Genomic DNA, 12,921 nt, shown 5'->3' on the forward strand with positions numbered 1-12,921 from the left:
TACACATTGTAAAGTCAATAATCAGACAGATCATATGGAATTTCTTCTATGAAGCTGTTTAATCCATCTAGCCAAGAATCCTATTATTCTGCGAGGATTAGATTTCTCTCACGCTAATCACTTAATTATAAATCAGCATCAGAAGAATTAGTGCCGTAATTATTTCCCTGCCGTTATTCTGTGAGCTCACCTTGCAACGGAAGGGTAAAAATGGAATTTTTCACAAATAGAGACATTGTATTGATGTCATAAGGCAGCCTAAGAAGTCCACAAGTAGACTTGGTTTAATGACAGCAATCTCTAATACATTAGAGTTCCTTAGAAATGCTCTGTCCATGTCCAATCCGACCCAGAGCTTGTACCTAGACTTTTAGATTGTAAACTGGAGCTGCGGCCCTCAGAAGCGCCCCATTTTTGCCAGGAACGTTGTATGAAACTGCCATAAGGCTTAGCAGCAAGCTTATGGACATGGCCCTCAACTCCTGTTGTATGTGTAAATGTGTCTTTGTTGTAGTTCTATCTATGTGTAAACTGTATAATATTTTTATCACAGTATACTGTACATACATTGATGCAATATCAGTGATTTTTTTTATTTATGTTCCCTTTTTTTCCCCTTCTGCATTCTTTTATAGAACATTCATATAAAATCGTTGGCAGATGACATGGTAAGGTATTCATGGCAAGACCATGACCCGCATGCTCCCAATGACCACTGATCAAGCGCGTGCATGTCTTAATGCTCATAGATCGTTATGCATTGATTTCATGTACATAATCTACCCAGTCCATTATGCTTTTAAATGTTTCACATTTCTAATAATTTGCTGTGTATGAAAATCAAGTTATTTGCCGTTTCAAATAATTGCATATAAATGGCTGCATTTTATTTCACTGCTAAAATTGAAAATACTAATCTCTTTCGTTTTTTTGCCACTATAGTCTGTTCTGTAGACGCACTTCATTTTTGCTTCTTTAATTGCTTTAACATAAATGTCCATCAACATTCATAACTCTCAATGTGCTGGAAATGATTATATTGTGTGCGTATTAAAAACTGCTGTGGAAATAGTAAAAGCCAAATTCAATGATCAGAAAATCAGAAGATGACACTGAAAAATGGTAAAGCTAAACTGATGTATGATGGGCGCTTTAGTTGAGAATAACCTGTATTTATATGGCTGTCAGATTTTACAGTCATTGGGTTTATGGGCAAATTCACTGGATGTCCTCGTACAGAGTTTCACAATTTTCTCTGCTCTCCCACCTATGTTCAAAATTGCAAATAAAGGGTAAGATTAGTTATGGATTATACACAGGCAGGGCCAGACTGGCCACCTGGCAAACCAGGCAAATGCCCAGTGGACCAGTTGCCGATGCACACTCACCTTTTACTGCTGAGTGGTGGATCCTTCCGGATCAGGCCATAGCATGTAGCTGTTTGCCTTAAACTTCTTTTTATCATGAGTCACAGCAGATTCGGCTTAGAGTGATGAAGTAGAAAATATATTTGCCCACATAAATGGGGCAAAACCTGCTAATGTGGCAAGTTTTGCTTCATATTTCGGAATCTTCCATTTTGCCTGTAAACATCACATTTTCCTTTAAAGGCACAGTTGACTGGGCTTAAATGCCACACTAAAGAAGAATTATATAGAAACTGCATCTCTGCAGCTGCAGCTGAGCTCCACCTCTGTGGTACGATGATTCTTTTCGCATAATTGATGTTTCAAGCAGCCAATCAGTGTCAGGAAAGTGAGCTCAATCCAATAAATGGGAGCACTTTCTGTACATGTGCACGGGGGTCTGAATAGACCACCTGCAGCATTCATTCGGTGGCTGGAGATGACTGGTAGTAAGTATATCATGAGCGAAAATTTATATGGGGAGATTCTGCAGCATCCCTCATGCACACAATAGAAACCTAAAGGGACCATGAAATTTAAAGGGACTATGCGGCTGTCAAATGCAATAAAGTGCATATAATGAGTGGAGCGTCCCATCAAGAGTCTGCATTACTGCGTAAACTGTTGGCGCTATATAAATAAAAGATAATAATAATTATTATTATTACTTTACAAGATTTGAGTTCTTGAAAAATAATTTTAAGTAAACATTCCGCAGCGGCCATGGAATCTACAGCACTTTTGTTTCACGTAATATGAGGATATAGTTTTACATGCGACGGAATGATCATACACAATTATACTTCATACCTTAATTACAACTGTAGGTTTCACTAATTCCCTTGTTTGTTTAGTTATTTGCTTGATATACAGAATAACTTATAGGTGATAAATATTTAATGAAAGGAATTGTATAATTGAAAATTCCAGCATTTGTAATAATCTTATAATTTAATACTCTTGTTGCAGGGAGGGATTGGAGTTAATTAAATGCTTAAGGAGTCACTTACTAATAAAGTGTATGAAATTAAATGTAACAGTAGAAGGACTGTACATAAAAGTGAACAGTGTAATAAACTTCAATTGTTTATATATATATATATATATATATATATATATATATATAGGGGATAAAAGAGAACCCAGACACTAATGCCGCCTGGGGCGAAGTTTGAAATAACGCCCCCCCTCCCGCCGACGCCACTTCTCATTATCTACCCTTCCTCTCCCTACCGTCTCATTATCTACCCTCCTTCCGTATTATCTACCCTCCCTCCCCCTTTGTACTTCACTTACCTTTCGGCAGTCCTGCAGCGAGTCTCCCTGCTCTGCCGCGGTGCGCGCTGCTTTACTGCTGAGCCCCGGAAATTACGTCATAGTCTGGCGCTCAGCATTACAAGCCGGCACCGAGACCGAGCTAGAGGGCTTGCAGAGGAGAGAGAGGGGTGCCGAGCAGGTACTGACAACTTAATAAGCGAAAACCACTCGCCGCCCCACTCTGCTCCATGGTAGGGCCGGCCCTAGACATACCCATACAAACAATGACATAAACAGACACACATCAACATACCCAAAGACACATGCTCACCCACTAACACACCCAGACACACACACTAACACACCCATATACACAAAAAGAAAGTCACTTACCCTGCAAAGCCTCAGCCCGTATTTGATGCCGCAAGCAACTGTGCTACTCCCTCGGGACACACAAAGGAACGATATGTGACCCCGCTCAAACCCGTCTCATTCTAGAAATTAGTGCGATAAAGAGCTAAGTTCTAACTGTGTTTCCCCCCCACCCCCGATCCACAAATGGAGCTTATTGCTGGTGGGCCTTCATTAAGAGGAGTTTCTCAGCAGATGGGTCATACTTTACCTTATCATTCTATATGGTTCCAGTGTTCTGTTTTAGGTTCCTTTTTTATTTTTTTAGTTCCAAACAGCTTAAAATATATTACCCCAGTATCAGAACGTGTTCGGTTTAGTCGATATCCTTATTCTGACCAGAACACGCCTTTCACCAGGCATTGTAGGTTTTCTGATTCTGAAGCAGCCTTTTATAATGCATTTTCTACATTGTCCCCAGTTAAAGGTGAGATGTAGTTATTCCAAAACACCCACAGATTGTAGAGATAGGTAGCAGTTTCTTAGCAACAGAAAAACAGTCCTATTAGCGAACATTTACTAATCAGTATTATTTTCATCCAGAATCTGGCCAATTTGTATTTTATGTCATTTTGTTAGATTATTATAATTATTTTGTGCTGTAAATTGTGTCCCTTGTTTATTAGGTGCCACTAATGATGTGCTGAACCTCCTACCTGCGTGATTTGCTGCAGATGAGGTTAATTCTTAAGACTTTTTAACATCACAGGTTCACTCTTATGCTGCAAAATTTCCCATTATAAATCCAATCTATTCATCTTGCAGTCCTGCTAAATTGTACAACTTCACATATACATGCTTCAGCTCAATTTGTGCACAATTTATCACAGTAGATGATCACAATATACAATTGTGCTATAATTATATTTTTAAACCCTTAGAAACACAGCACAATATTATGTAAACTATCAGGAAAACTGATGTTGGACGCTTTAATGCTGTGCAAGATCTGTGATCAATTTCAAGCTCAAATAAACATTTTAAAAATGTGTATGTATATATATATATATATAAATATATATAGTTAAATATAGATATATATATATATATATATATATATATATATATATATATATATAAAAATGGGTTGACCTTGAGATAATTAAAATATTAACACTTTAATAGGATTTTGTTAATAATAACAGTTCTTATGAAAACCAGGACTTGTTTTCAGGGATACTCAAGAGTTTCCAGAAATATTTGTGATTTAATGGGCATAACTGGTATTGGCCTTCAGTCACCAAAAGAGCAAGGTCAATTCTAGCCATATACTCTAAATGACCACAAGTTTGTAGACATCCATATGTACTTGTTGGACATCTCATTGCAAAACCATGGGCATCAATATGGAGTTTGCCCCCCTTTATGGCTATAAAAGACGCCACTCTTCTGAGAAGGCTTTCCACAAGATTTCGGAGCATTTGTGAGGTCATGCACTGGTGTTGGATGAGAAAGTCTGGCGATTAGCTCAACAATTCATCCCGAAGATGTCCAGTTAAGGTCAGGGCTCTGTGCAGGTCACTCATGTTCCTCCACACCAAACGCATGCAACCATGTCTTTAAGGTCATTGCTTTATGCGTTGGGGCACAGTCATGCTCGGACAGGAAAGGCCCTTCCTCAAACTGGTGCCACAAAGTTGAAAGCTTACAATTGTCTGAAATTAATATTATACTTTCCTGGAACAAAGGAGCGCAAACCCTGAAAAACAGCTCCAGACCATTATCCCCCTCCACTGAACGTTACAGTAGGCACTATGCATTTCATTAGGTGGTGTTCTCCTGACATCCACCTAACCCAGATTCATCCATCAGACTTCCAGATAGCAAAGCATGATCCATCACTCCAGAGAAGGTTTCCTCTACTCCAATGGTGGTGTGTTTTGTGACAAAGGTAACATGCTATGACAGCGCCATATTTAAAGTTACTGAGCTCTTCAGTATGACACGGTCTACTGCCAATGTTTGTCTACGGTGATGGCTGCCTACATGGCTGGTTTTATACAACTGTCAATGTCAATGCATGTGGCTGAAGCACCTATGGGTGTCAACATACTTTTGGTCATGTAGTGTATTTTCAACGTATGAGGATAGTGTTTTTATTGTTTAAAATTGAACTTTTTACAATGCTGAAGAAATTGAGCGAGATTAAAATATTTTACAATAATCATGAATGAAGACTCGCAGCCTAAGCAAAGCAGTTTGGGGGTTCCACAAATCAGTTTGCCTCATAAATCTAATGTAAAAAATATGTATATTGTATTTTTTTAAATACCCCCATTGATACACAGGATATTCAAAATATGTATTACATTCCGAATCCTTTTTCTACTTTTAAAACTCGGTGGTGTCTTTTACTCCAAAATGTACGGCAGATAGCAATAAATTCATTACTGCAAGACGGATCAAGGTCACACGTTTCTTTCACTGGCGGATTCTATGGATAGAGACCCACTTTGTGATTGTTAGCTTCTCGCTGACGCCTTAATTATCGCACCATTAGCATGTCATGATGTGTAACTCTTCCATACACTAATGAGTTTATTCTTTTTTCCATTACCGATAATGGGATAATGTAGCTTTGTGAAGGAGTGTTACATTTTAGCACTATTTAAAGCATACGCTGCATGTTTTCCCTGCAACCCCTGCAACTTTTCATTTAGCAAGGAAACAATTCCTAAAATACCTCGATACCTAGGTACCTATCTTAAATATTCCAAAATAGCATATAACAAAGCTGGTATTTGGGTTATATTAAAATCTTTTTAGAGTAAATGAGCTGCAGTGCTCAGAATACGACCTCCTTCTGTATAAACTCCTGTTATATGACATCATAAATATTTTTTGGTGCTGCACTGTAGTTTACTGTTAAGGAAGTCATAACTGGGACATTGTTTTTTCTTCTTTGCTGCCTCTTATAGTAAATCCATATGTATTACAGTATGTCTCAAAAGTCTCAAAGGCTTTCAATGATCATCAGAGTCACCGTATAGAGACCTTTTGTAAGGGACATTGGTATGTTGCTGCTCTGACAAGGGCTAAGGTATATTTACCCTCTCCTACTTCAACTCTGTACAACACAGTCACTAACAACATTTCTCCAAGTGTCCTTCTTTTGGACCGATAGTCCAAAGGCAAATCCCTGTGCCCCTCTTTCGTCCCTGATATCCCTCTTTTCTAAGAATGTTTTCTGGGTACAAGTGTAGCACAGTGTTCCACAACCATAAATGTCAAGATAAAATACATAGAAACAGCGGAAAATAGATTTGGAAATTAAATACTGTTTTTTTTGGTTAATGGCTCTTAACAACAATATCTCTTGACCAACACCCATGATTTTAGACCGAGTTAAAGGAAAAGTGCAATGCCAATTCCATCACGTCTATAAAATAACTTTATTGTAAAGGTTAGTAGACTTTTTATCCAGGGATGCAAGTTTTGTTATTTTTTTCCCTTTTATTTTTTTAGCGTGACAGATTAACAAGTTTTCGGAAGTCAGCTGTAAAGAAAGAAAAACCTCTTATCCAGCATCCCACTGATTCTCAAATGCCAGCGGCCGAATTCCCCGCTCCCCAGCAACTTTTTGATGAACGTTCATTGAATCTTTCGGAGAAGGAAATTATGGACCTCTTTGAGAAAATGATGGTGAGATTTCTAACTGTTGCTTTGTCGGATTTGCTTAAAAGACAGTGTTCTTTACTAAATTGCCTCCATAATACAATAATTGAGAGTTCTATATTACCTTTAATAAGTCTGTAACAGTTCAACTCTTTGATTCAAATACAAATGTAGTGTTAAAACTCTGACTTCTGCAACTTTGGGAAACAAATTTACAAATACAGTAAATACTTTTTCCAGCTCGTAGAACACATTCTATAGTTCTATAGCATGGACATGGCGATAAATATGTATGCCTTCTTTAGCCTAATATATGATACAATACAATACATATATATATATATATATATATATATATATATATATATATATATATATATATATATATAAAGTCCTGTGAAAAAGAAACCACCCTATTTGAATTCTATGGTTTTACATATGCGGACATAACAACAATCATCTGTTCCTAAGCAGGTCTGAAAATTAGGCAAATACAACCTCAGATTAACAAAAACACATGGCTTATTATACAGTGTCATGATTTATTCAACAAAAATAAAGCCAAATGGAGAAGCCATGTGTGAAAAACTAGTACACCTTCTGATTCATTAGTCTGTAAAACCACCTTTAGCAGCAATAAGCTATTCTTTTATTTACCCAATCCCTTTACAGAGGTAATTCTTCAATCAAATTTGGTTTTACAATTTTTTTTAAGGGGCCTCCAGATTACAAGCTTGTAATCAAGTGGCACAAGGAAAAGACAAGGTTCAAAGGCTTTGTTTCCATAGCATCAGAAACAGCTACATTAATATACCTTTGTTTGATTCTGTAAATTTAAACCTGCTGAGATAAAGAATTTTCTTAGAATATTCACTTTAATTGGGTAAAATGGCTATTTAATATGCTTGGTAGCAGATAATTGTTTCTCGAGATCCTCAAATTTAAAGGTAAGACTTAAAGGTAAGACTAGTGGTGAAATACGGGGTTGATAGCTTTTTCTATTTTTTCCATAGGTTTTTACAGAATATATACTCTTTTTACTAAACTGTTGGTAAAATAATGACCAGGTGGGAACCCTAGAGTGCATGTATTCAAGAAATCAAAGTACAAATCAACATGAATGAAAAGCCTAATTTAAATAAATGGCCCTGGAGCCGTATCCACTTTTATTTCTTAAACATAGAAATAGTCGGGAGTCTAAAAAAAAATCTCTTGTAAAGCAGCTATTTAATGTACGGCCCGGAAAACATTACTAGGTAAAATCCTCTTGTTGCTATGGATTGCTAGTCATACATAAAATATGACAATTATGAGCAAAAATACTTTTTTACATTGCCTGTAAGCTTCAATATGCTAATAGGGTTTTTAATTAACTGAGTTCTTGGAAGATACAAGAAGGAGGTACTGAGAATCTTCTCTCTCAATTTGTAAGAATATTATTTTAATAAAAGGTAATCACTCATTTATACATTTGTAAAAAAAAGTCATATTGAAGCTTTTTTTTAAAAAAATTCTTAATAACTAGGATTTCCCATGCCGTCTATGTGTAGGAACTTCTACGGTGATATATATAGGACATAGACACACTGTGTCTTCAAGGGATTAATATTTTGCACATTTCTTAAATGTGCTGCTTCAAAAACTGTTAAATTTAATGTGTTTAAACTAAATTTAACATTAGAACATAATACTAATACTGTGAAAATCATGAACAAAATAAATATTTTGCATTGCCTGGCAGAGTATAGTTTTCAACCACAAGACCTATGCTGTATGTGTTGAGGGACAGAAGCTTGAGAGAAGAACTAGGAAGAGAAAACAATAACAGTGTATCCTATAGATCAGTCCAGCTTTACTTTACTCCAATGAGAGATAAACGATACAAACTTAGAGGTTAACTCCTTGGCCTCATGGACCCCACTATGCATAAGAAGGTCAAACTCCAGTGAGCTTCTGCCGTGGCAAGAGCTTTGCTATCCCGAATAACAGCTAGATCAGTGTAATTTCTTCTGTCACCTCACCCATTGAATAATGCATTATAGAGGGCCAGCTGAGTCATTTGGTTGGAGATATTTGCCAGTGACGTCCTTTAATAAATAGCTGAATGAAGGAGATGAAACCATACATTTTCTGGCAACTCCTACCTTAGTGAATAAACCTCATAGTAGGTAAAATGGAATCATTTAAACCTTTTTTCTACCATGAATATCATTACACTCTTCTTGCATGAAAAAATCAGCATGAATGCCCATTCCCCATTGTATCCGTCCCATACATGCAGTGCATTCTCCGTGCTATAGCATTATCCTTATGAACAAAGACTCTAGGGAAAATGGAATGTGACTACAGAGATTGGAAATGAGGCATCTGGCTCTATTTATTCCTCATGCCATTACAACCCGATGATTCGAAGGACAAATTAATGCATATTATTAATGCTGTAAATACGTTACCCATGTCTGTATCAATAAGTATATGCGGGAGGCCCCCTACAAGGCATGCTTAAAATACCCTACTGTGACTTTCCATTTGGGGAAGAATACAATAAGTAGATGAGTTTTATTACACTCAGCATTAAAAAAGAGCCATTATGTGATTAGGTTGGCACTATCATTTCCAAAGCATTTTATGATGCTAAATGTTTGATCTTTGCTTTAGCGGTCGTATATTTATTCTGAATGCGTTGAATCATTCCCTATTAAGAAAGAACAAAAGGCATCGCTACATTTACACTGGATACTAATGCTGATGATTATTGTAAATAGGAAAAAAAAAAAGATAACAAATAAAAAAAAAAATATTTGAACAAAATTATAGTTAGCTATTTTTTGCAACCTCTTTATTATAAGTATTTGAGTAGGTAGAATGAGGATTTACTACATGGTGGGAAGTTCAACAGAACAGTATTATGTTATCATATCTGACCCAATAAAAAATATAAAAAATATTTTTTTGCCTAATGATACAATAAAATTGTGAAATTAGATTTTTTGCATAATTAAACCTTTCAACCTGTAGTTTTTATGTTCTTTATTGGGGACGTCTTTCTCATAGAAGTAACTCCAGGATTTGCAAGGCAATCGGTGTTTTGTTAAAGCACTCTTACAAATGTTATTTAAACCATTATAAACACACTTTTTTTTTTACTGTGAAACATACTTATCTCTGATTAGATGGATAGATTGTAGTATTATCATCTCTGCTGGTGGATACATAAATGGCATGTAAAAAAAAAAAAAATAACACCAGCCATCCAACAGATGGTTAAACTCAACACAAGAAGTGATTTTTCTTCTTGTCATTGTTATTTATAAAAACACAGAAAACAAACTGATAATCAGGGTTAAGAGGTATGTGTGCACAAACAATGTAAGATATGTTGTCCAAGTGTCAGACGTCTCTGTTCTATGCTTTACAGGAAGATATGAATCTGAACGAAGAACGCAAAGCTCCTTTGAGGCAGAAAGACCTGGCGCGGAAACACGAGATGGTTGTCCAGTATATTTCTGCCACAGCTAAATCTGTAAGTAGCAAAATATGCCCCAGTAATAAAATCAGCGCCTTATCTTCTGCACTTGTTGTTAAAATCTCTTTTTTGTCTTTCTTGCGTCTTTAACTGTGCCTCTAATGAAGCTCTTTCACGATAATGCATTCTAATATACCTTCAACTTTGAATAAACAAAATGTTTCATTAGATTTTAGCCGGCATCTCTGAGCGGCTCCATAATCTGAAACATGACACTCTCGCTACTTGAAACCAATAAAACTCCAAATCCACAGCTCTCGGCTAATCCGTGGGATTTTGCCGTTGAAATGCTACGGTTTATCAAACAAAGTAAGAAGAGTTTTGATGGTACCTTCGTAAATCAAAATGATGAAACTAGCAGTATCTTGTCATCTTGCGCTATATTTAAAGCTCCACTTCATATGAGTCTCGAAAATGATCAGGCTACGGCGTAATTCTAAGTGAACTGCATTAAGCTTCTTGCTCTAATCTGTTGCAGTTGCCGTTCTGTTCCTTAAGAGATGCCCACCTTTCATGCCCTCAAACCTTTCAAAATGGTTTGTCGCTGTGAGTTAAGGGATTAGCTCCTATTTTCAGCTTGTAATACTTGGCCAAGATCTGGCTTTGATCTCTAGAATGACAGGTGCAGAGAATACTGATCGTAGGGTCTAAGATTGGCTGTCTCTCTATGATTTTCTGGGGCCGAGTGGGTGGAATGTTGAAAGGAGAATCCAGGTTCTAAGAATTCTAAGATTCTTTAGGAGCAGGTTAACATTGGGGACCTTTTAGAGGGCAGAATACCTCCAAGCAGTAGTGAGTGTATTAAAAGGTTGGAGACATTTCTGTTCATCCAAAATGTAAGGGTCAATCGTGTCTAAGATATTGTTTCTGGAAAGTAAAGGTTTGTTTTCTGGCCCATCATCTCTGTTGATTGTCTCTCAATCATTTTATATATAATGCAAAATATTGGACGAAGAGGGTTAGGGTTGCCCCTTATTGTGGGTCTCCGGAAGGGGTTTTCCCCAGGAGATGACATACTAGTGATATACATTATTGGGGTATGTGTGCAAGCCGTGTGGATGCTATGTAGTATGGGTACATTGGTTGTTAATGACATGTATGATGCAATGTTATTGTATTTTACATAGCATATAGGTTTTAACCAATATGCCAATTAGAATCCAGTGGTGGTTCATTGGTGGCTTCAATCTCAATGGAATGATTTCTTCACATCGGGCACCTAAGAAATCCCCTGGTGATACAGTAGGGACATCTATGGTGAAACCCTATTCCAGCATATATTAATTTAGGCTTAGTTACTCTATATCACTCCGTCCACATAAATTAGACAGGGTGCAGGGACTGATTAGGTGTATATGATTACCTAGGGTTATTTGATAGGAGGTTTTGACTAAGGTTTTAGGGTCTGTAGCTTTGTAGGTCTAGGAAGCAGCTACTGGGGTGGAATTTGGTCCCTGTATTACTGCCCTTCCCATGCAAAGTCTAGAGAGAAATTCATTCTTTCCTGCTGTGATTAGGATGTATTTGTATCTATTTTTTAATCTTAGTAAATGCTACATTTTATCTGGCAGTTACTTCATTAGTTATGAGGTTTCAGCATTGCATGATGTTTGTCGGTTTCCAAGTGTAATCTTCTTTCTAATCATCCGTTTTTCTGTGTATTATGCAGTGTCTGCTGTACATTTTACTTTATATATGCAGTAAATAAGCCTCGAAACAAGTGGAAAGCATTCTTAAAAGCATTTCTGATTTAAATGAGCAATTCATAGTTGACCATAGCTGGTCTTTAACCACACAGTGGGAATCGGCACACCTGCTGCTCAGTATAAATTTGTGGGCCTGAACAGATGTCAAACGAAAAAAAGATTATAGAAAAGAGTTTGTTCTCATCAGTCTCACAAAAATCATATTATTAAGAAATGTGTGAAAGTTAAAGTAGTTTAAAAAAAAAAATATGTATAGAAGTTTACTTTTTCCCCTGGAAAAATTTAAATTTCTGCATTTACAAACAGGCACTTCACTAGGGAAAAAACCTTTTAGATGATGGAACGTGTATACGGTTTACAGCACCTGACAATTCATCTAAAGAAATACTTACCTGAGGCCGTATCTGTAGCCCTGCAGCTAAGGCTGCCCTCCTCATCCATGCTCCAATGATTCTTGGTGCTGATTGGCTGTTTGAAGCAGCTAATCAGTGGCAGGAAAAGGCTCCCATCGAAATCGGTAGGAATGTTTTCCACGCAAGGTCCTGAACGCCTACAACGTTACCTGAGCGATGTTGGATGGCGATGTTGGATGGCAATGTCGGATGGCGATGTCGGATGGCGATGTTGGATGGCAATATTGGAAGGCGATGTTGGATGGCAATATTGGAAGGCGATGTTGGATGGCGATATTGGATGGCGATGTTGGATGGCGATGTTGGATGGCGATGTTAGATGGCAATGTTGGAAGGCGATGTTGGATGGCGATGTTAGATGGCAATGTTGGAAGGCGATGTTGGATGGCGATGCTGGATGGCGATGTTGGATGACAATGTTGGATGGCGTGCAGGTCGATGTGTCCGGCATGGCAACTACCTGGGGGTGGGGAAAGCAGGAAATGCATATGGGGGGTCCCCATGCATTTATAAAAGCCAAAATTTAAAGGGGCCACAAAGCTATCATGTGCATTAAAGAAATCAGAATAAAGAGAAGTCAGGAGTAG

General features: G+C 37.3%; 1 protein-coding gene across 1 annotated transcript in view; it reads left to right on the forward strand.

Annotated features, from left to right (window-relative positions):
* Window positions 1–12,921, forward strand: part of LOC149298289 (protein diaphanous homolog 2-like) — a gene marked incomplete at its 3' end in the record, with an annotated part of 441,418 nt that overhangs the window by 60,022 nt on the left and 368,475 nt on the right. Inside the window, exons 5-7 of the mRNA XM_089487690.1 lie at window positions 636–668; window positions 6,540–6,716; window positions 10,108–10,212. Coding sequence (XP_089343816.1) covers window positions 636–668; window positions 6,540–6,716; window positions 10,108–10,212 — 315 coding nt within the window. The remainder of the gene's footprint in view (window positions 1–635; window positions 669–6,539; window positions 6,717–10,107; window positions 10,213–12,921) is intronic.

This window comes from Sceloporus occidentalis, unplaced genomic scaffold (assembly GCF_023333645.1).
Source record: "Sceloporus occidentalis isolate IW3139 unplaced genomic scaffold, rSceOcc1.0.p SCAF_34, whole genome shotgun sequence".
Classification (NCBI taxonomy): domain Eukaryota; kingdom Metazoa; phylum Chordata; class Lepidosauria; order Squamata; family Phrynosomatidae; genus Sceloporus; species Sceloporus occidentalis.